The sequence below is a fragment of the Peromyscus leucopus genome, chromosome 11, assembly GCF_004664715.2.
Source record: "Peromyscus leucopus breed LL Stock chromosome 11, UCI_PerLeu_2.1, whole genome shotgun sequence".
NCBI lineage: Eukaryota > Metazoa > Chordata > Mammalia > Rodentia > Cricetidae > Peromyscus > Peromyscus leucopus.
The window spans coordinates 55862253-55887591 of NC_051072.1; the positions used below are offsets into that span (position 1 = coordinate 55862253).

The 25339-nt window shown below is 42.3% G+C and overlaps 1 protein-coding gene across 1 annotated transcript in view; it reads right to left on the reverse strand.

Annotated features, from left to right (window-relative positions):
• Positions 1 to 25339, reverse strand: part of Cmya5 (cardiomyopathy associated 5) — a 67179-nt gene that overhangs the window by 14661 nt on the left and 27179 nt on the right. Inside the window, 7 exon segments of the mRNA XM_037209549.1 lie at positions 9904 to 10051; positions 11402 to 11486; positions 11488 to 11549; positions 14721 to 14741; positions 14744 to 14830; positions 14833 to 14868; positions 20025 to 20143. Coding sequence (XP_037065444.1) covers positions 9904 to 10051; positions 11402 to 11486; positions 11488 to 11549; positions 14721 to 14741; positions 14744 to 14830; positions 14833 to 14868; positions 20025 to 20143 — 558 coding nt within the window.

Sequence of the window (25339 nt, forward strand, 5' to 3'; positions counted from 1 at the left end):
TTTGGCCTGGTTAAGCACTCAGGCTTTTGAGCAGCAGTTCAGCTGAGACCCATTCTGGATGAGGACTCAGAGGCCTTCAGTCTGAGGAAGCAAGACCAGCTGAGGATCCGGAGAGGTGAGGTAGCTGTGGCTTGTTCTGGTTCTCTGATCTTCCAGTTCACCCCAATACCTGGCTAAGGTTTGTTTTTATTAATAAGACTGTCTAAGATTCATGCTACAGAAGACCTACCTAACTCGAACCCTATAATTCTTTGCTCTTTCCAAGAAAAGACTAGGAATTCTGACACAGTTACCCCTGACTGGTAATAGAGCAAAGATCATTTTACAAAGGACTTGAAAATGAATTTTCAGGAAGAAATCTTTAGGGACCTTGCGTTTATGAGGGAAATTACTAAAAGCATTCCCACTAAGTTAGAAGGAGAGAGAAGGTTAAAAACTAAATTGGGAGGTAGGAGGTAAAAAAAACTACTGCCATCTGCAGATGACATGCCTATTTATCTAAAAATCAGCTTGAAAACCCTTCCATAATAGAATGCCATAGGATGGCTAGGTAGGAAACTAACGTAGGAGACTGGGGTCCACTTGTCTCGCATGCTTGAAGCCCTGGGCTCCAAGCCCAGTAGCACCAAAACAGACGTTCAAAACCCTTCATGAAAAATTACAACCAGAGAGCAGCTAAAGACAGGAGAATGGCATCAAATAGAAAAGTGCACAGGAAAATAAATGAGATCCGTATTAGGGACATCTGTCGATGCCACTGAAAGAGACACACCATTTATTTTTTCTGCAGGAAAGTGAGGCGTTGCAGAACCTTCAATTCCCCCCAAGATAATCTATCAATTCAGCATGCTCTCTAAAAATAACAAATCGTCTAGAGTCGGTTGATGGAGGAAGCTAACTCTGACAATAAAATACAAACTAGAAGTCGAAAAAAAAATAGCATGAATGGGCCACCTAACCCCAAGGAGCATCAACAGGAAAGCTCTGCTACTAAAAGCAGCGTGGTGCTTAGGCATCAGCACACCATGGACCGAGCTCAAGGTCAAGAATGGAGCCAGGCGCAGAGACTCTCAGGTAAGCATTTCAGATCACAAGAGGAAATAAGAACTTCTTTTTGAGACAACTAGATTACCAAATGAAGGGGAGAGGGAAGGAGGAGGGAGGGAAAGAGAGGGAACTGAGTTTAGTGGTATACACCTATAACCTGCAATCCTGCACTTGAGAGGCAGAAACAGGGATCGCAGTAAATTCATGGTCAGTCTGGTCTATATAGCAAATTCCCGGCCAGACAGGGCTCTATAGTGAGATCCTGTCTCACAGTCAGTCAACCAATCAAATAATGTTGGAATCTCTACTTCATACCTCCTACCAAAGTAATTCCAAATGATAAAAACATTTTTTAAACAAAATTAAGAAAATGGGAGGACATGTATAATATATACATGCATATATTCAGAGAGAAGGCATTTTAAAATATTATAAAAAAGCTGAAAGCTTTTTTCAAAAGAAATTGATAAATTCAACTGAATTAACATTTTAAAATATTCATGACAAAATATGTTTAAAAGATTCCAAACTCATACATGAAAGCTAACTTCCTTTAAAAAAAAAAAAAGAGAAACTATGAATAAAAAAGAAAATGTCATAATCTAACAGGGGAGAAACGGTAAGAGAAGTGAACAGCCATAGGAAAGGAAGTGTGAGGCTCAAACCATATGAAAAGGCATCAACCCAGCAACAGACTTGAACACTTACACTGTGGTTGCGTTTTCAGCTGTCTAACTGTCCAAAGGCAGGCAAGGTTGTGAAAAACCAGGTACTCCTATGCACTGCTGGCCAGAGACTAAGCCCCAGCAGATCCTATGAATTTGGCCATATCTATCAATATTCAAAAGATACAGTCTTTTTATTTTGAGAAATGCATTCTACAAATAGACTGTAGATCAGTGAACTTGTATATGCGTGGGGTTGTTTTCTACAGCATGGCTGGGCACAGCAGGAGACTGGGAAGCTGTCTCCTCAACTGGTCACATAAGTTGGAATAACATCCTGGAAACAGAATACAATGGAATTGTTTTTAAAAATGGAGGCAGTCCCATGGGTAGGGATGCTCACAAAGGTATATGTTTGAGCAAGAAAAGCAAATTGACAGAAAGGCATGTAGGATTGCTAGCATTTGCTAGGAAATTATAGATGCTTTTATCTGAAAGGTTAAAAATGAATCAAGTGACAGTCATTGCCCTTGGGGATGGGAATTGAGAGATGAAGAATAGATACAAAGAAAATTAAGGTTCTCTGTCTTCCTTTTTTGTCTCTTGAATTTGTACCATAAATACATGTAATGGGCCCCAAATTAAAAATGTTAACTTTTAACAGCAAAGAGTCCAAGAGCAGACTGAACGTGTTTACAAATCTCGAAGCATACATGCCTTTGAGCACTTGGAAATAGCTTCTCACACATTTGATAATCCAGTGACATGACCCTGAGGGAAGGTACACATGTTTAATGTGACTAGAGAGGCTGGCAAGTGTGGGGGAATAGCTATTCTCTGTACTGTCGCGTCCTGGGGAGGGGGTGGCCTGTGTACAAACAGTATGGAGGAATCCAGTGCCACCGCTCCTAGAAGCAGCCTAGCACAGTGTACAGCAGATGGCTAAGGATGAATTGTTGTTTAAAAACACAGTTGGCCCTCACTGGCTTTCATGTTGGCAGCACCAACATCCAACCAGCCAGTCAATACCACTTCCTGTGAACCGTGAACAGAACACATGCTGGGGCTGTGGGAGAGATCAGGGGGTGAAGCAGCATTTCCCAACCTGCCCGGGCATCCACACCGGCAAGTTTGAAAAATTCAGTTCTTAACTAATCATTTTTTTAGACAAGGTCTTGCTCTGCAGTTCGAGCTGGCCTTGCATTCACTATGTAACCTCTGTTGGCCTCCATCTCCTGGAACTCTTGCCTCAGCCTCCAGGGTGCTGGCATTCCAGGCATGGGCCACCACACCCAGCTTCCGAACTGGGTTCCTGAAGGGGGCCCAGGTATCTGAATGTTTGCAAGTATCCCAATTGACTTTTATGATCAGTGAGGTTTGGGAAACACAGTTCTAACCGTGGGAGATGGAGAGGGAAAAGAAGGAAAAGGAAAATTACATAACATAAGCAACATTAAATATAAAACCAAGCTGGCATGGTAGCTCATGGCTGTAACCTCAATACCTGGAAGGCTGAGGCATTAGGATTGATTGATACTGTAAGTTTCAGCCAGCTGGAGCTACAATAGTGAGATCCTCTTTCAAAACAATCACAACAACAAAACCAAAAACAAACACAAAAGACAAACTAGTCAATGGTGCTTCAAGCTGTTTACAAACTCTTAACTAACCATAAATATAGAAATTTTTTAAGATGGAAAAAAAATCAGTTAAATCGGGGTTAAGAAGAAAATTCTTTATATACTAAGTTTCCATGATTAAAAAGACTTGGTAAATATAATCTTAATAGAACCATTTTTCTTTTGATAAATAATAATATTATGAGACTCTGTATTACTAAACAGCACCATTATTTCCTAACAGAGCAGAAGAACAACATGGGCACTACACGCTGACAGCCACAAAGCGTGGGCTCTCCTGTGGCTCAGCTCTGTCAGAAAATCAATGTGAGCCAAAGGGTCCGGAAGAAGGGTCCCGGATTTCTGTTTTCTCCATCTTTACTCTCCAAAGCCTGAACAACACTGTTTACACTTCAGACAGAGGTTCCCAGGAGTCTTGTAATGTTTCTCTCTCCGGATCCTCCAAGCTCTCCTTTACTGCCCCCTGGTCATCTACGTGGACAGTTACTCGAGGTCTCCAGCCCAGTGTGCTGAGAACAGTGATTTAATACTGTGCTTTCAGACACTGTGTGGAAATGATTAATAGGTGTGTGTATGCATCTTTTGTGATACTGCTCTTAAAGACGACCACTATTATCTTAAGAGCCCTTATATAAAGATCTCCATGAAAAATTCATCTCAAAGTTGAATGTCATGGAATATAATTGTCTCTCTTAGTGAAATGTTGTGCTTCCTTTTTAGAGAGAAATTAGTTATATAATCTCTTTCTTCCTCTCTCTCCATCTCTCCCCCTCTCTCCAGTTTTCATTTAAGCTGCCAGGAAGTTCAGATTTGAATTTCATCTTCCACTGAGATTCCACTCTCCGCCTGATCGTTCTAACAGTCCTCTGTCCCCTTACATCATCTGGTTCTTGTACTCCCGGAACTGTGCTGGGGGTCTGTTATGTCAGGGTCCCTCACTGGGGATGCTTTTTGGGAAAGTGACACAGCTCATGTGAAGAAGAGGACAGGTTGCTTTCCCACTGTCCGATCAGGAGGGACGTGAGGTGCCAAGCGGCCAGTTAAGTGAGAGCCTTTTAGTAGAAAGGCTTCCCCCTAGAAAATGCTGAATGCCAGGAACACTAGGGGGGAACCATCACATCACGCCCCTCCCAGAGGCTTCTGCAAAGGCATCAGGAAACCAATTCCACATAAACAGAGCCCATTACCTCTTAACCACTCAGCGAGCGTGGGCTCAGCCGTACATATCTGTGATTCTCCTGTGACCCAGTGGAACAAGCCTGGAGCTTTCACCCACAGGCTGCAGAGAAGGTCAAAATCCTCGCTGTTGACTGATGGTCAGTCACCCACATCTATCTACCTGGAAGCTTACTAACAAAGTTTTCAAAGAGAGAGAAACTGAGATTCCTCCTGGCTGCCTATAAGCACAGAGAGCAGGCAGCCGGAGTCCTCACTGGAGCACTTGCCTCTGAGTGGCAGGTCTGTTCTTGCTCTGTGGCTGGCCCCACAGTTGGAAGCAGGATAGTGAACTCACAGGCCCAGCACCCATGCAGACCTTCCTGAGGATGCTCACCCTCAAGGACATGGCCCAGAGAGGCTCTCTGGGTGCCAGAGCCTAGGGCGGGGGCAGGGACAGGAAGCTCACCCCCAACTAATTGGTGGAGTATTGCGTCTCACAGATTTGTCGTTCAGTGCACAGCTTCTCTGCACAGCCTACACAGCCAATCCCTGTACTATATTTCTCTCAGTTTTCCTCCTCCACCCACACTTAAGCTGACTTCTCTCTGCACAGGAGAGACAGAGCAGCTGAGGAAACGGAACGGTGGGGGGAAATCTGAAAGTGTTTTGAGCCCACCCAAGCTGAGGAGAGCATCCAAAGCAAAACAGGAAGAGTAGGAAACCCTCCATCTCACACGCAAGCCAAGGATTGTCCCTCCCCCCTGCCCACCTCCAATCCCAACAGGGGCTGACTGCTGGGACCAAGCTTTGGTGCCCACATGCAAAAAAAATAAAAAATAAAAAATGCAAATTTTTAGGAGAATTATGAAAGAGACTCCATTGCTCAGCTGTTTCAGATACTGTGTCATGGGGTGTAGGGGCACAGTAGGCTCGCTCATTCCATCCATCCCCACCCCTACCCCTGCCTGAGAATTCAAGGAGCACCATGAGTCTTAAGTTAGAGTGTGTAAGAGGTCATCACACTGGGAGAAGGAACACAGGTCCTCAGATGGATGACTTCATCCTGGCAACCGAAATGAGAGTGCCCAGCCTAGAGCACAATCAATGAATCAGTGCCCGCCATCCATGAGTGCAAGTGTGTGTGTGCATGTGTGGGCATGGGTGTGGGTGGGATTCGATATTACTCATTTTCTCTCCCTTTTTTATTTCAACACTTTCCTACAGCACTCCAGAGTTTTTAAGGCTCCTTCCCCCCACTAAGGATCTAGGGTGGGAGAAAGACAGAAATGAATATAGTTCTTGCTCCCTCTCTTTCGCAAGAGATTTTAGCTAGTTAGATGACTTGAAGTGGGCAAAGACCAAAGGAGATTGACTCATCCCATTCACTCTCATTCATTAACAGACCTTTGACGACGTCGCTACAGATGAATTTTCAATCCTCACCCACTTTATGATCTAGGCTCTGCTAAACAGAGCCACATGAGAAATATGTCACCTCTGGTCTACTTTATTCTTTTTCAGGCACCTCTAAATTAATGCTTCTACAAACTTGGAACATATGTAGGGTTATATAACCAATGATTAAATGGAATTTTACATGCTTTTCTCTATCAGTGATATACAGAAGGTTTCCTGCTAACAAACTAGACTCCTCTTTCCTCCTGATTACGTGTCTGAACACTGGAGTGAACTCACTCTCCATTCTCCTTTACTTTGTTGGCAGTTTATTACTTTGAGATTATCCTTAAAGCTGATCTAAGTATTCTTATGGTCAGCATTATGTATTTGATGCTAATTGATATTCATCCATCAAGGAACACACATATATTCATTGTGCAGCTACAGTGCCAGATACTGCCTCAGACACCAGGGCTATAGTTGTACACACTAATCCCTTTAAGGAGTCAACAAATGGAGGAGACCAGACAACACTCAGCACAGCTCCTTCCAAGAGACAACACCACCTTAACTATTGGCTGCTATGCATGGAGCCAAATGAGGTTCTAAATCGATAGAAAATAAGAATTATTAGGTAGAGTGGATAAAAACAATTGTTGTTCCTTATGTATTGATTGCACCACCTGACTAGTTCTCCAGACCTGGCGTGCCATAAAGATTAATTAAACTATATATATATATATATATATATATATATATATATATATATATTATAGATAAAGAGTATTTTACAGAGTTTCAAAACACCAGGCGCTGAAGTGGATGTTCTGTCAGAAGATCTAAGACACATGGCCACTTCCAAAGAGCAGAATTTCCCTCGCCTCTTGGATTCTTAGAGCAGAGAACCAAAAGATGCATGCTATCCCAAGTCTCCGAGATTAAGGATAAGTTATTTCAGAGTCTAGTGAAGCCAATCTGGGGTATAAAACAAGAAGGCTTCTATGAATAAGAGATGGCCCTGTTGTGGTAGCTTGGCAACAGACTTGGCAGATGGGCATGGCAGTAATCTATAGCCAAGAAAATTTCCTTGCTCCAGATTATCTACTGTCAGACTCAGCAGGAATCCAGACTTGGAAAATCCGCTCTCAACTGAGGGCTGGACATTGCGCTTCCTGCCAGTCACGGCCTTTGAGCACCTAACAGAGCTCTAGACTCTCCACGGTGCTCAGCATGTGGAACTCCTGATTTTTTACCTTACCAGACTTGATCCACCCTGTGACAAAGGGTTCCCATACAGTTCTAACACTACTGTCAACTTCTGCTTATCCAGCTTCTCACATATTTACTTGCAACAGAATAAAACACACACTGGCAAAGCCTCAGATAAAACAAACCAATGACTAGCCTCATGCCTCATTAAATTCTACTTCGGCTTTGGCAAAATTGGTGGACGACCATTGTCTTCTCTAAACGTGGGACTGCCATTGGTCCCTATGACTTTGACAGGAGGGTTTGTTTGGAATCATTCATTATTGACAGTAATGATATAGTGATAATAATAATATAGGCCCCTCTAGGGTAGTTTTGAGGGCCCCAGGATGATGAGGCAAAGGAAAAACATCAATCAAAGGAGATCTGGATGGTGGTTCCATTATCTTTTCCGATCTGTTTTTTCACATGCCCGAGGAAACTAAAGATACACAGTAACTCCCAATTGCTGACGGCTCCGATAGCTCAGGGTCTGCAAATGACAAGCGTTTGAAAACCAGTGAAATGAATAAAACAGACCTGGGTTTGAATTCTAACCCCAAACCTACAGTGCCTAGTTTAATAGATTGTCAACCCATCTAAGATTTGGTTCTGATGTAATGGAAACCACAGGATCACTGAGAGAGTTCAGTAAGAGCAAACACAACTTCTGGCACCATAAAGGCCCTCTATGGACACCATCTCCTCTTCCCTTTCCCTTCTCTCTATAGCTACATTTATCAGGTGACAAGGCCATTCTCTAGATGAGATGTCTACTGGGTCTCAAGGTTTTCAGATTTTTGCTGATTGAAGTATCCAACTGTGCTGAAATGATTGATGTAAATGCCAGCTGAGGATGAGCGCCACAACAGATGAGTCACTTCAAAGTACTTCTGAACAGGCTGATCTTTCCTGAGAACCGGGTCTCCTCACGAATGGGGGGAGAGACCACCAAGGACTCAGGGGTTCCTGAAGTAGCATCCTCAGAGCATCGACTCTTTGACAGAGAGGGTCACAGACTCCCTAAATAATCTTACCCAGGGGTCAAGGGTTTGAATCGTTAAATATGTCAGATCTGTGGTTGAATTCTGATTGCCACTCAGTAGACAAGGAACTTCTTTCAAGTCCTTGTGAGGACTGCCTGAAGTCCCTGGGCCAGTGCTGTCACAGAGGAAATAGTCAAGTCCCTTACTCTCTCTGCTGGCCAGAGTTCACCTCTCAGATGTTGGTTGACACCTGGCAACCTCTTCTGGGAATTTGGTAGCACAAGTGCTAAAGGAAGGCTTCCTTCTTAAAGCCTTACATTGGGGTAGCATATTACAAACCTCTTCCCTGACTCTGATTTCATGTGATTGTCATAACCCCCAAAGGCAGCAAGCCAGGGATCTACCCTAACTGGCATTTGATCTCTATCAGGGATTGGCAAACCAAAGCCCGCAGAGATAGATGGAGCGTGTAAGGACTGCACAAGGGTTAACCACCGTAGGGTGAGCAGCCAATAGGAAGCAGAAGCAAGGGTAAAGCCAGGACTAAAATAAGGCTCTGGCTCTCGGCACAGTGCCCTCTCAGACTGTTCTGAAAGCATACTGAGATCACAACATGCTTGTCTGAGCTTTCAGACTGACACAAATTAGTGGCTTTACATAGCAATCAACCAACCGACATGAAAAAAATGTAGTGTATAATAACGTAATGACTCCCGAGGCTCGCCTTCCAGCAGTCAGAACACAAGCAGACAGGCTGCTGCTTGTATATGTACCACATTTCACTTTTACAGAAGCGCCTGCGTCCCACCCCTTCTCATGTATCCAACCCCAATATACATGCTGATCATTATTTAGCAACGCCTGTCTTCAAACTGAAAGAAACTATAATTATTGTTCATTCATATGAAACCTTATATCATAACTAAATAAACAGCTGCTTGATCATAGTGTTAATGAAGAGCTTGAATATACTTTATTTAAAGGTTGTTTAATTTCATACCATTACTCCCAACTTTCTGCCAAAATAGTTTATCTCAATAAATGTGGCTAAAAAGAAAAACAGAAATGTCACTTATCAAAATATAAATATCAGAGTAATCTGACTATTCGTCATGGTATGTGAAGACGCTTTCTATATCCAGGACTTCAGAGGTTAAGGAAATACCACCTCATAGATGGGTTAATATTTACTAACACTGAACAGATGTGTGGTCCTCTCTTGATACATTTTAGCTTCATCATTTCAGTGAGAGAGCCTCACATTTCTTTTATACTGGAAGAATTCTTCATATTCTTGGAGAGGCAGGCCTGTCTCTGTGATAATATATGTGTAATTAGCTCCTTTATGTTGCCAGTATATCGTGAAGACATTCTGATTTACATTATACATAAGCTCACTATTAGTTTCCTGAGCTAGGTGGAACCTATTCTGATAGAGCCAGTAAAAGGGGCACAAAATGTGCATAAATCCTGACTAACGACTCAAGTTAAATATACCTCAAAGAGTGCTCTATCTTATTAAAATTCGCATACATTTTTCTTACAAGCGAGTTATTATTCTGCACTGTAGCATGTGTTTTATTATAAACGCGGAGCTCATTGATGAATAGTGATGGTGCTGCAAATCAAGTCAACAGTTTAATTGGCTCAGCAGGGTTCAAGGATGCGTTTCTTGCTGGCTAAGCAACCGCTCTGATAGCCTGGGGCCTGGAACCTGGTTCCTGAGCTCCTGGCAGTCTCAGTGTGGAGAGGGAGCCTTACCTCAGGCCCTCGCCCTCAGGAGAATGTTGTCTGCAGTACTCCAGAGTGTAGGTCTCTGTGGCCTCGGGGTTAGCAGGCCGCCATCTGACAGTGGCCGTATTCCAGCACACAGTACAGTCTTCTGCATGAATCACGGGTGTGGAAGGTGCTGAAGAGAGAGAAACGGTATACACTCTGATCATCATTTATCAGTGGTGACGGAGCAATACCAACTCTGGGGGGAATACTTAGGTATGATTTTGTTTTTAAATTTTGCAACAAAAACATTATCCTGAGCTAAAAACTCAAAAGAGATAAAAATAAATAAACAAACAAAAAATCATTTACATAGCTAAAAGTCTCTCTCCCACCTCTGCATTACATATTGTCAGACTTTATCCCATCCCCAAACAGTCCCTAACAGTTGTTTTCTATAAAGTCTACCCTGTTTTCTTTATATAGCTACTACATAAATAATACAAATGCTCTTTCTCTTCTCCTTTTACCTAAGAGGTAGACACGATCTTGTCCCCAGCAGGTGGTCAGTACAGTTTGGGTGGGAGGATTGTCCATTTTGGGGTTTCAGGTTATTGAGACAGGGTCTCATGTAGCCCAGGTTGGCCTGGAACTTGCTATGCATCTTGAAGTCCTGTCTCCACCTACCAAATGCTGGGAGTATATGTAAGCGCCACCATGCTAAGCCAAATATTTGTTTTTAAAGGCAAGAAGAAAAGATATAGGACTAATGGGTGGGAAAAAGCTACTTCCTCCCTGAGGTGGCTGTAATGATCTCAAAGGCAGGACAGCCTTGGTCAACACTACATCTTGTGTTGTAGCTCCTTGTGAAAAGATTTCACCATGAGAAAAACATTCCCAGTTGAACACCATGGCTTAAACCTTTCTGTTTTCCTGCATCTGTATAACAAAGCCCAGTCCTATTATTAGCTTGCAATTATAAGCTCTATAAGCTAACCCTTTTCAAAGTAATGTCTTTCCTTGTTTTCAAGCTTACGGAATAACAGAGATCTTATTGTGCCCCACACCCCGATGTATACTTCAAGTCTGTTCATTGTTTCTTCAAGAGGAACCTGCTCCAGTTAACACATTGTGTCTCATTGATCATTTAAAGCATTCTGTGGGTATCACCTGGAGAGCCATTCCTGATCCTGTCTTGGTACTCTCGAGTGCTCTCACCATGATCTAGACCCTTACCAAACATTCCCACTGATCTGCTTTCCTTTTTTAACTGCTCAGCTTAACTCTGACCATCTTGCAAACAGGAGCTCAGTCATGTTGCTGTTGTTATTGGACTTGAGGGATGATGCTGGGCTTCATGCAGCTGGACCCACGCTGTACCATTGAGCTCCGTCCTAGGCCCCACCTCCGTCTTATTTTTATACCCATCATTTTGCCCATCATCTAATACATAGCTAGTGCTTCCTAAATACTTATTGGTTGATCTCAAAAGTCTGTGAAGAATTGAGTATTACCTCATAATAATGTCTTAGCATCTGCTTACCTGTTCTAAAAATTGCTCTTTCACTGGGCAGGCTACATCCAGTGAAGTTGATGGCCATCACCCACACTTGATAACATCGGTCAGGTTTCTAAGTCTTCAAAAATGCAGTAACTTTCTTTCACAGTCAGTCTGTATTCTTCTACCAATTCTAGCACAAGACACAACTATGAGTTCAAAGGTGACTTCTAAAGGAACTAAAAATTAGTTATTGGAAAAAGTAGTTTGATTTTTGCAGAGAACTCAAACTGATAACTTTACAAACTTTACATTATTCTGTGATAATTATCTCTTTAGGATATATAAAAAGCAATAGCAGTCTAAAAACTGATACTTAGAATGACATAGTATTACTAGTTGAACATTTATCACAAAATAATAGCATGTTAGTACATGTCTGAGATTCACAATCCACAATTAAAATAACTTATTTAAAAGCAAATATAAAACTTGCATAGAGTTTACGTCACTTTAAATCTCAGTAATATAGTCTCAAGAAAAGCTTCAAGAACCAATGCCAACATTCCACAGGAGTCCGTCATGGAAAGGACAGCTCTGTGCTTTTATTTAAGATTCCATAGAGCATCTTTCCAGACTAGTAAACAAGTTTGCTACTCGGTATGACTTTCCAGGTTCAGATCCTGACAGTTTTTCCAGAACTTCAGTGACCTAACTGGGGTGACATGAATAACAAAATGACTGACATATGGCCACACCTGTAGAAAAGCTGGATTTGGTGGGCCATGCACTCTGATGGAGATGCACCACCATGAGTATCAACTGGAAACTTAGCGTGTTTATTCTGCACAGCTGAACACGGAGGCAGGTTATAGCACACAGCTGAACATGGAGGTGGGTTATAGCACAGAACTGAACATGGAGGCGGGGTTATAGCACAGAACTGAACATGGAGGCGGAGTTATAGCCAGAACTGAACATGGAGGCGGGGTTATAGCACAGAACTGAACATGGAGGCGGGTTATAGCATTCAGCTGAACATGGAGGCGGGTTATAGCACAGAACTGAACATGGAGGCGGGTTATAGCATTCAGCTGAACATGGAGGCGGGGTTATAGCACAGAACTGAACATGGAGGCGGGGTTATAGCACAGAACTGAACATGGAGGCGGGGTTATAGCACACAGCTGAACATGGAGTTAAGTTTAGCAAATCTTGGTAGGTCTTTATAGGGGAACAGTCTCAGGCTGTAAACATCGGAAGGAGAAGGCTAGGATTGATAGTTTCTATGTACACTGGTCAGTCATTCCTAAAACACTCATACTTGGATCAGAGGAAGGCTTTGCCGCACTTCTGAGCCCTGCCTGGGAAGGCTTTGCCATTCCATGGGTCTGAGGCACTGGGGTCCTTGGCACGATTGTGCTTACGTCAAGAACACACACTCACTCAGGACTTTATTTTTTCCTCATATATTCACCCAGATCTTCTTCCACACCCCACACTTCAGAATCCTTTTAACCATATATCTCCACTCATATGGGGAAATATTTAAATTTTGATAGGATAATGAGCTATTATGAGATGTTAAATTGGTTCAATCAAGACATTTTTTTTCAATTTAAAGTTTCTTAAATGGTTTTACTTTAAATATTTTATAGCAAGTATTATTAAATACTACTATGAATGCCTACCCATTTGGCTTTTTATTTGTTTGGGGTTTGGGGCTTTTTGATGCAGGGGTCTCCCCTGGAGCCTAGACTGGCATTCTCCTGCCTCCACCTCTGGAGTCTAGAGTTACAGGTACAAGCTACCTACCACATCCAGTGACACCTTACACTTTAGACCAATTTGATTATTTTTACGGAAATGTTCTCTTCCTTTAAAGAATAGTTTTCTCCCTGAAGTTAGCATATGATAACATTAGTTTTCCTCCTGTATTGCCCCAGAATGTCACCATCTCAAAATACCTCTAGTTAACAACCCGGATTGTTTCCCAAAGAAACTTAAGACTCTGGCTGCCTCTTTTCTAAGCTCCAGGTCATCCTCACCTACAGCCAACTCGAGGACAGTCTGGGATATGTGAAACCCTGTCTTTAGGAAAAAATAATTAACTTTTTAACAGTGATTTTGAGCCGGGCAGTGGTGGCACACGCCTTTAATCCCAGCACTCGGAGGCAGAGCCAGGCAGATCTCTGTGAGTTCAAGGCCAGCCTGGTCTACAGAGCAAGATCCAGGATAGGCTCCAAAACTATATGAGAAACCCTGTCTCAAACAAACAAACAAACAAACAGTGATGTTGAAGTCTCCACCAGAGTGCAATCGTCTACACTCATTACACTCCTGACTTTGTCATGGGATGTTGATGCTGCCACATGCTCATCTAATTTCCCAAGCATGTGGGTCTGTCTTCAACAAGCGACACAGAATGCCAGCATTTCCCACACTGATTCATCAGGAAGTGCAGCCTCAAGCTGCCTGGCTCTTCGGTCTTATCAGAAGTTCTGAGCAGAGAGAGCTTCACAAAAGCTCCGTTTGTAAGACCTGCCCTCTGCTTACCATACCAAGTGATGTCACTTCTATCTACCCACGACTTTGGGCCCCTGGATGACTGTACCCATACCTAGATGCATGCCTTGAGGACTGTGAACATGAATTAACCCTACAGGCTTCTTTGAACCTGCAAACCTGACATCTAGTGCTGTGTTTGCGTTTAAACTTATTGTAGAGGACACTGGCCTGTGTGTGGACAGCTCCTTTTCCCTCTACGGAGCAGGACACATCATGCTACCCGTCAGACTTCAGCACTGGTTAAACCTCCATTCTCTCTGAAACTTTGGATCCTGTCATTTTGAGAGCTCAGAGTCTGACCTGAATCTGAATCTTAATTATAATGTTCATATTACCATTATGATGATTATTAATATGCTTCTTCCTGATATCATTTTCTAAATTGTTCTTTCTGCTAATATTTTATTATGTGGTTGTTGAGGGATTTTGTTATCATTCTTTTTTTGTTTTGTTTTTTCCAGACAAGGTTTCTCTGTGTAGTTTTGGTGCCTGTCCTGGATCTCGCTCTGTAGACCAGGATGGCCTTGAACTCACAGAGATCCTCCTGTTTCTGCCTCCCGAGTGCTGGATAAAGGCGTGCACCACCACCACCACCACCACCACCACCACCACCACCACCACCCAGCTTGTTATCATTCTTGTTTTGTAAGTGGCTATAAATGCTTTGTGGAAATGCACACATTTCAATATGTATACGTGCATAAACTATATGCATATCTAATGTGTATGTACTCAAGTACTTCACATTGGGATGCAGACACCTAGGCCTGCACCTGTCGATGTGCAGCAATCTTACCATTTACTTCCTGGTCATCTTGGGCTCTTCCACGCAGTACACCTGGAATGAGTCCACGACGTCCTCCTTGTTCATGCTCCAGTACACCGCAATCGTCGTGCCGGTGGCAAGTTGGGTTCCTGGGGTTCTAGTCTGGGAGGCTGTGGGACTGGAACAGAAGCCCCATTCACTATGCCTAATGTCATTTTATTGATCAGTTGTTTTGTTCAAAATATGCTTAACACGTTGTTAAAGGCCAACAATATAGAAATCTATGTGATAAAAGTAGGAGGCGTCTCTGTTTCCAACATACGGCCCTCATTCCTCAGATACAGTTGCTGTTAGGACTGAGCGTGTGTCCCTCCAGAATGCTTCCCAGGCATTTCTGTAAGCGCACAAGCCACACAATAGAAGTGAACAAAAGTACGCCCCTAACTACATAACACTATTCTGTAGTCTTCTACTTAGTGAAATAAACTACAGTGGCTAATGAATTATCTCATTTTTACTTCTTAAAATCCCCCTAAATATGCCTTTTTTAAAGATAAAAAATGCTATACTGTTCTATATTGACACAGTGATAACAATAAAAAGCAGTGAGTCCTTTTCAGACATTGTTATAGTATCTTCAAGGTGAAGGGGAACTTGCCTTAATTTTAGACTAGAATTTTTAAAGCTACAATCCGTCTTCTCTTTCTAACATGGTCTCTCTACCTATTTTTCAAATTAAAACTTAAAAATTGACAGGGGGCTGAAGTAACCTCTTGATGGAATTACACATAAATTTTTAGATGCCTAATGTAATTATGTGGCTCTGAATTTTAAAGACAACAATATTCTCTAGTGTTTTACTGGAAATTTTTGAAACTTATAATTAGGTGTATTGAACATTTTTGCCGTATAAACCAATCTCTGTGCAATTATCTTTCTGAGCTCATTATACATGATCATTGAACATATTTTATACATCAAAGAAAAAGGTTATTCTCATAGTTGAAAAGATGTCATACTCTTAAAATTTGTGTATGTGTCTTTCTGGCCAACAATTTCCTAAGAGATGAGGTTATTGAAATAATGTAGGCCAAATTTGGAAGTTGACACTCAGGGAAAAGGAAACAAAGGTTAGTTCAGCAATAAGGTCAAAATGCGAAACAAAATAAATGGATTTGAAGAATAGAATAAAAAGACAATTTGAAATGATTCAATAAAGATAAAGAGGTAGAGAAATAATGCAATTATAAAAAATATGAGGAGCGGACTAGGAGAATGGTCAAGTTCATAGGCTTCAGAACAAAGGCTGGCTTCAGGCTAAATGCAAGACCCCTAGCTATGTGCATTATATTAGTCTCAGTTTCTCCACTTCTTAAAAACGAATGTCTAATACCATTACGTCCTAGGGTTGTTGTATGAAGCAAGACAATGTATATCAAGTGTTTAATAAATGTGCCTGTTGGGAGGCAGCATCCAGACAGCAAGACAACCTTGCAGGAACTCAGAAAATGGAGAAGGGAGCAGGACCTCACGACAGTGAAGGCTGAACTGAAGTCCCAGGACTTGGTAGGCCACTGAGGCCACAGAGACAGGACACGCTGATTAGGCTGCATGGGAGGCAGATACCTGCCTGCCCTGGCCTTTCCCCAAAGACTGATGGTTGTATCTTCCAACAGAGAGCCAGAGCTCCATCTAAAGGTATCCATCAGGGAGAGTGATCCAGGATGTTTTCATGTTGCCCAGGTTTATGGAAGAGCCAAACAAACACTTCAACTATTATTAGTTTTCTTTGAGCAGTGTAGAGAGGTTGGAGCAATGAACAATGAGAATGATCTTCTTCCCACTGTAAATATACATGTGGAGCTGGAGCTAATCTTGAAAATGACAACATCTTTCTACATCCTTTTCTCTCTAACACAGCTTAGCAAACCTCAAAACTGATAGCCAACCCTGCCCATCATCTAGTTTCAAGGTAGAGCCATTGTAGGGAATTAAGCAAAGCACATAGGCTAGAAATAACTCTGTTTCCACATATGCCCCTCCACCCAAAGAATTAAAATTAAAACATCATTTTCTCCAAACAGGAAATGCATTTTCTCTCGAAAATGCTCCAAAGGAGAAGAAGAATATCCAGAGACACGATCTAATAATCATGACTACATTTATAATTCATATTTAGCAGAACACTGGAACTCATATTTTACATGTTAGTAATTCTGCTTAAACTTTTCAAGGGTAAACATGAATAAGTGTGATGTCAAAAAATACAAAGGGAATCTTGGGGCTTCTTCTCCAGGAGCTCAGGTGCAGGAAGAGGAAGCATCCTGTGAAGCCCCTCTGACTGACTGTAGAGAGTTTTCATACTCAGAGCTAAACATTAATCTGCTTGGATTTCAGTGCCTGGGGCCAAATGTAGATTCCACTCAACCTGGCTTTCAAAATTTCCACAGGATATACAGTCATAGTGCCATGCATGCACTCAGAAGGCTGATGCAGAAGGAAACATGAGTCTGATGCCACCTTGGGTTATATAGTGAAATACTTCCTCTAAAAAATGAATACAAGTCTCCAGGAAAGCAGCATCAGTCACAATAGCCAAGAGGTGGAAACAACCCAAGTGTCCATCCATGGATGGATGATGGATGGCTGATGGCTGATGATGGATGGATGGATGATGGATCATGAGTGGATGGATGAATGGATGATGGATGGATAAATGGATGGATGGATCATGAATGGATAGATGATTGATGGATGATGGATGGATGGTGGATGATGGATAGATGATTACAGATGGATGATGGATGTATGGATAGATGGATGGATGATGGATGGTGATAGATTGATAGGTAGATGGATGATGGATGGATGGGTAGATGGATGGATGGGTAGATGGAAGGATGGGTGGATGGATAAATGAATGGATGGTAGATGGATGGATGGGTGGACAGATGGATGATGGATGGATGAAGTGGAATAGATAGATGGATGAATAAAACCCATGGCATAGGCAACATAGTAGGTCTTAAACACCGAAGTTATGACAGGTGTTGCAAACATGAGTCAACATGGAGAAAAATGTGCTCAGTGGAATAAGCCAGTTACAAAAATATATGATCTTTTATTCGGGGCATTGCAGTCATCAAATTCAGAGAAGAGGAGTGGCAATTTCTGGGGTCTAGAGGAAGAGGGAGTTGGTGTTTAATGGACACAGAGATTCAGTGTTGCAAGATGAAATTCTGGGATCTATGGTGGTGATGGTTGTCAAGACTATGAAACATACTTCATGCTACAGCTGTATACAACTAAAGATAGTTAAGATGCCAGGTGTGGTGGTACGCACCTTTAATCCCAGCTGCAGGTAGGTAGAGCTAAGCAGATCTCTGAGTTCCAGGCTAACCTGGTTGAGTGCCAGGCCAACCAGGGCTTAATAATGAGGCCAAAATAAATAATAAAATTAAAAATAAAATAAAAATGAGTAAAAATGTGGTAAATTTTTTTTAAAGATTTATTTCTTTTTATTATGGTATACATGTGTGTTTCCATATGGGCACATGTATATATGAGAGCTGGTGCCCCTGGAGTTTAAAAGAGAGCCTCAGATTCCCTGAAGCTGGAGTTATATGCAATAGGAGCTAAGAATCAAACTCAGGTTTGATTATTGCTGAGCCATCTCTCCAGGCCCTAATATGGTAAATTATATAAATTATATAAATTATAATTTTAATTATTTAAATTGAATTTAAATTTTAAAACAAATCTAAGATCCAGAGTCACAGAGACCTAGCTATCACTCCATGGGTGTTTTCTTCTCTTTCCTTGCCTTGGGGCCAGTGGATAAGGTACAAAGACTCTGAGGCCAGATCCCCCGCATCTCTAACCAGCTGTGTGGTCCTTAGCAACATGATGTTTTGCTGTGCTATCTCCACACCTGTCAATGTGGATAATACTAACCTTCCTCCTGGGGTTGATGTGGAGTCAGAATGACTGGCTCTGCATGTTTCACTAGGGCCCAGCCTCGGTGGGTCTGAATAAAAGGCAGGTGCCACTGCTTCTCACAGCGGAGCTGGCATTCTGTGTAAGTCAGCAGGACCAGATCTCATGGGGCCTTGTCTCTGAGTGGTTTCATTGGTCACAGAACAAAATATATAGGCCCTGGCTGCATAAAAGCAGACACAGAGCGGCTTGGGTGCTTTGTAGGGGTCTTTCCCACAGTGCTTCACACCTCTAAGACCGTACACACTTCCTGGGGTGATGGCTAACAGTCTCTGACTGTGTCATTCTGTGGCCTCTGAAATATAGAAGAAGCCCTCCTATTGAGCATCAGGCACTCAAAACTCTATTCCTGTAAACAGGCAGCTGTGTACAGCGAAGCCTTAAGATGCTGCTGCTCTATTTATCAGCATCTTTAGTTTGTGGCCGCTGCTCTGGTTTAATGCGCCAAAAGACACATGCAAACACCCTTCCACGTGAGACAGCTCTGAAGAAGATTCATTAGGGTAGATGACTGAATTGTCTACTTCATTAAAGGTGTTGGGGCTTGAGTATTTTGCAGGGGGTGTTTCTGGGAGGAGGCTGTCTTTTTAAAAGGCATGCCAGTTCTGGCTGGTCCCTAAACTAGAACCGTGTCTACAGAAACGCGGGTTTTAAACACAACGGCTGCCTGTGAGGTAAATTTGACAAGGGTACCTCTTGATGAGGACATCTGAGCACCCGGTACAGTAAGCAGCACTCAGTAACCAGGAAAAACGGCAGCTTTGAGCGTTTAAATGCTGCACTGCCTTGTTTGCTAAAATAGAACATTAAAAAATAATTTGAAAAGCTGGCAGAACGCTCTGACAGCTAAGTGGGAAGCTCCTGGCTACAGACCATGATGCTGAGCTGTGAGTTCTCGAAGCTAATCTGTTTGGTTTGGGGTGGGGGTGGGGGAGAGTAAATAAAGAAGAGGAGGAAGGAACTGAGTTGAAGAGGGGAAAACTACTTATAAGGTAAAATTCGTTCACCGCGTGTGAAAGTAATTTATTCCTTTTTACTTATCTGCTGGGTCGCTAGTGTGAAGCAATTCTCTTACACGGAGGGAGAGAAGTTCTAGTTTAAAAAAAAAAAAACAGAATAAAAGAAGAGGGACCTTTCAGTTCCATTCATTTCATGTCTCCTCTTCGGGAATCACGGAGCTTCCAAGGGAAAAGCACGGCATCACAGAGATGAGCGGCTGCCCCTGCACCATCTCAGAGTCTCGCTGCAAACCTTTACAGCCTGCACGCATCTTCACCCAAACAGGCAAGCAGGACCTGCCAAGCTCCATCGAGGTAAATGGTATATTAAAATGCTCACCAGCCACTTGTTTCAACATCTGGTCACTTCGCGCCGAGCTGTCCTCATAGTGCTCAAAAAGCGAGAAGGCGGCCGGCATGTTCTCTAAGGAAGCTGTGCTATCCATGGCGGAAAGCAGCCTGAAAGGAACAGAACTCCACTAAGTCGGGAAAGCATGAACGACATGGAACCAAAGCAGGTCTTCCTGTTCAGCTCGAGGCTGGTGGGAGCAACTGTGGTTTGTAGGAGGCAAGGTTCCCCCACCCCCACCCCAGATAGCCCAAAGCATCGAGAAATGCACTAACTAAAATCCATTTATTCTCGGACTCCTTACATACCTGGTGATACCAGAAGTCTCAATCCCAGGCTCTCACATTTGAAAACTTCAAATCATCTAGCCTTGGATTCATTTCTTATAAATGAGCCCTGAACATGGCTCACATCCGTGATTATTTTATTTCCTAAAGGACAGATCCTGGGCCAGTCTGGAAATTTCCATGCTATAGGGATGGCCCTGTTGCTCTCAGCCCTCAGCACCAAACTACCAGTCATACTAAAAATAAATACTCACCTACTGTGTGCCAGGCTCTGTTCTGGGCCTGGGGGTCGAGCTGTGAAAGCAAGGCCAGCCGTCTTAGAAGACAAGCTCAGCTTCCAAAGGGATGGGTTCTGCAGACCCAAGCCTTGGGGGGGGGGTGCCACTCACACTAACACCGAGCATTTGGAATCAGCCTGACATAGAAGCATGGATATAGGAGAACAGAAACGGGCGCGCTCTGAAGGGGAAAGACACGAGTGGGGGTTTACAAAGTGACCTGTCCTTAGCCAGAGGGGCCTCAGAGCTGGCCAGGGCTCCTTGTTAAGCTCTCTCACACAGGCCTGGAATGCTCTTCTAGCAAGGAAGCCAGCTTTGAGGAACTGCACGGGCTTCCTTCTCTGGACTCTTGGTTCCCACCACCAGACCCACCCTGAGGCCTTTGTACTGGCTCTTTGTACTCTCTCCTCCCAAATTCACTGGCACGGTGCCTTCCTTCGCTTAGCTCAGCTCTGTTCAAATGTCAGCGCTGTGGAGAGAAGTTGTGAACTGGACAAGGCCTGTCCCGCAACCTTACTGCACCCGTTTCCCTGTGGGTTCATTTCCTGGTAGTTATCAAGGCCTAGTGTGTTCTTTAACGGCCAACTTCACCAAAATATAATTTGCAAGGAAGAAAAGACTGTCTTATTCATTATTGCATTCAATGCCTTATTTGATGCATAGTAGGTAATTAGTAAATATATCTTGATTTAATAAGAGCCAGTGTTTAATCTGTGTAGAAATCAGGATCTCAGGCATAGTAAATCTGGAATTACAATAAGGGGGGAGAGATTATGAAATATTTAGAGTATTTAACACTTACTAGTGTTAAACATGAATGAAATTCACTGCTATTTGATTTTGTGGGGAAATGCTTCTGTGAGGACTTTGGGGTATTTAAAAAAATGAGCAGGAATTTCTGAGGCAACAGAAGAGAGTCAAGGTATTGCAGATGGTTAAAATGCCATGGGCACCGGCCAGAGATGCCAAGGACTGTGGCTTTCCAGGGAGCAGAGCACACCATGGAAACAGGGACAGATAGGAAAGGGGACAGTGTTTGTGACTCGATGAAGGGCCCTTCACACACACTGAAAATTTCTATTTTATCTCTTAAGATAAGGACAGTCACAGGATTGCTTACGTAAGGAGATGTAGACAATCCAGATTAGCTACTGAGGAAAGATCAGAGCCAGTCAGTACACAAGTAGGCAGTGGAGTGAGTCGGGAGGTTCCCCACACTGATTCCAGATAGGGGGAGATTAAAAGCCTACATTAAAGCTTTGGGGTGCGGAATATGGAAATAAACTACGGATGATTTTTTTTTTAAAGTGGTGATTAGGGTTGGAGAGGTGACTTAGCAGTTAAGAGCACTTGTTGCTCTTGCAGAGGACCCAGGTTCAATTCCAGCACTCACATGGTGGCTCACAACCCAGTTCCAGGGATTCCAGTGTCTTCTTCTGAGTTGGGGTTCAGGCATGCATGTATATGCACACATATACATGCAGGCAAAACACCCATACCAAAAAATTTTAAAAAGTAGAGTAAAAAATGTGACCAATATGCACACTTAGCCTTCTCAATGCATTTCACTGACTAACACTACAGAGGCTGTCTGCAAATACCACAATACATCTGAGTTTTCTCTTGTAAACCAACCTATTCAATTTTAACAGCAAATTGATATCCTTTTACAAGTCAGTCTTACAATGTTGAGACTCTCCTGTTCATTATTATAAGCCAGAAGAACAAAGCATAGAGGGACTGCATCCCCTTAACAGAACAGCATTTATAAAGCAAAAAATGTGTTGTTCAAGATATGCAAATGTTGGGTCTAAATATGCTTGACAGCATTCCTTAATTTAATTTTAGTGCTGAGAAAAATCAATTAATGTTAAAAGCACTGTCTTCAGAGATATAATGAAGTGAGGAAAAAAGCAGGAAGAAAACAGCTAAGAGAAAATAAACTAGACTTAGCATTTCCTGTAGAAAGGAAGGAGAAGTTGTCTTGAGGACGTAAAGTTGTGTGTGTATGCGTGTGTGTGTGTGTGTGTGTGTGTGTGTGTGTGTGTGTATGTGTGTGTGTGTGTGAGTGTTCCTATTTATAGAGCTTTCTTTAGTTGCTCATATTTCTTACAAATCCAAGAGTCCTCTATTTTACTGCATTAAAATATTGGCTACCCCAACACCTACAGAACTCATTGAACATGGAGGTATCAAACTGATGCCTACATAGACTCTCCACCCCTACATTCTGGTGTCTTTGGTACAGGAGTGTACTTTGCATACTACCAAAAGAGAAGCATAAACACCAGCCAATCCACAAATGCTTTGATCCATAATGGTGTCCAGTCTACAAGATATGCTAGGGCAATGGTGGCACAAAGCTTGTGGGAGTAACCAACCAATGTCTGATTTGACTTAATGTCCACTCCATGAGATGGAACTCATACCCAACACTGCTTGGGTGACCAAGAACCAATGACTAGATAGCCCAGGGACCTAGGATAAAACCAAATAATATTAGTCTAAAAACAGGAAAAAAACAAAACCAAAAAATGCAGTGATAAAATGACTCCTAATGATATTCTGCTATACCAATATAGATCAATGCCTTGTTCAGCCATCATCAGAGAAGCTTCCTCCTACAGCAGATGGAAACAAAATCCAGAGACCCACCAGCCAGACATTATGCAGAGAATGAGAGACCTTGGAACACTCAGCCCTAAATGGAATGTCTCTACCAAACCCTGCCCCAGAGCTCAGGAACCCAAGGAAGAGAAGGCAAGAGTTAAGAGCAGAGGGAATGGAGGACACAAGAAAACAAGGCCCTCTGAATCAGCATATAAGCAAAAGCTCATACGAACTCACAGAGACCGAGGCAGCATGCACAGGGCTGCATGCAGGCCTGCACCAGGTCCTCTGGGCATGTGTTATGGCTTCCAGTCTAGTGTGTTTGCGGGTTCCCTGAGTGTGTGAACGAGTGGGTCTCTGATTCTCGTACCTTCTCGTGGGCTCGTTTCCTTCTCTTGTTGGCATGCCCTGTCCAACTTTGATGTGACAGCTTCTGTTTTTTATCTTATTATACTTTACTTTATTTTGAAATGAACAAAGGAAAGAATGAATGAAGACCTAGCCACTAGGGTAAAGGTTAACAACTGGACTGTCACTTAGACCTTCTGGGAGAGGGAAAATCAGTTTCTCCTACGGAGTGACACTGGGTATATCAACCACTCCAGGACAGGCCTCGTGCTGAAGAGTAGTTGACCAACATATAACGGACTCCACTGTTCTTTTGTGTGCTTTTATTTGGTTGCAGTTTGGTGTTTTATGTTTTGTTGTTGTTGTTGTTTCTGTTTGGGTGCTGTTTTATTTTGTTTTCTTGTTTGGGGGCTGTTGTATTGGGTTTTTGTTTAGTTGGGGTTTTTTTTTTGAGAAGAAACTTAAAATTAGGTGGGTAGGCAGGGAGGGGGAGAGGATCTGGAAGGACATGAGGAAGAGCAAGAATATGATTGACATTGTATTTGAATTTAATTTAAAAGTTATTTTAAATAATAAAAATATAATAAAAGAAAAATATTGGTTATCCCAAGCATATTCCCCTGTGATAGGCAGCAGTAGTAAAGATGAATTCATTGTCAATTGGGAGTGAAAAAGAAATTAATTAAAATGACATGTAAATTACCAAGTTAAAGAATAAAACCAAAAGAATGGCATTTAGTATGCCAATGGCCATCTATTCATATTAGTGGTAATCAAGTATTTAGAAAGTAAAACCATCTTTCAGCATCTTTAAAGTAAAAGCATTTATAAATTTTCATCCACCAAATTTTCTTCCTGATCATTATCTTACACATGTGGATGGGATAAAAATAATTCAGTATGCATCTCTATTGTCCAGTGTATGTGAAATGGCACTATAAATCCACATATTTTTAAACTTAAAAAACCAATAATTACATTACTGATCTTTAAGTTAAAAAAAAATATGGATCACTGCTTGGGTGTGAATTTCTGAAACTCATCCATGGGAACTGGTAAGGAGCCTCACACTAACCTACAAATCCTCAAGGGGTGGGGTGGGCTCCCAGGTCTGGGACATACATGTCATCCAAGAGGATTCAAGCAATGTCAGTTTTGGAAACCGCTGGGCCTGAGGACAGACTGAGACTTTCACCAGAGGTTCTCAAGCCTGCCTGTTCATCACAATCACCCACAAAGCTTTGAAAATGCCCAGACCACACTTCAAACCAATGAAGCCCCAATGTAAGGGCATATGAATCAGACAGCATCAGCAGATTTTGTTTTGTTTTGTTGGTTCTGTTCTTGTTTTTCAAGTCAGAGTTTCTCTGTGTAACTCTAGCTGTCCTGGAACTCACTTTGTAGATTCAGCCGGCCTTGAACTCAGAGATCTGCCTGCTTCTACCTCTGGATCACTGGATTAAAGGCATGCTCTATCACCCCAGGTTTTAACGTTCCTTAAGTAACTATTCACAGTACAGCCACTGTTACAAAAGTCTGGTCAACTAGTACCAACACTAATACATAAATAGGTCTTATAAAGTATATTGGTACTATAGTATAAGCAAATAAGAGTCATTCCTGTGGCTTCATGTATCTGAAAAAGGTCAAGTTTCCTATTCAAACTCCCTTTACTATACATCCCAGATAAACATTTCTGATTTCAGTCTCAGCTCTTTACTCACTGTCATTGAACTTCAGTAGAAATAAGCCAAGATAATATTTATAACTTAGAAAAGGACAT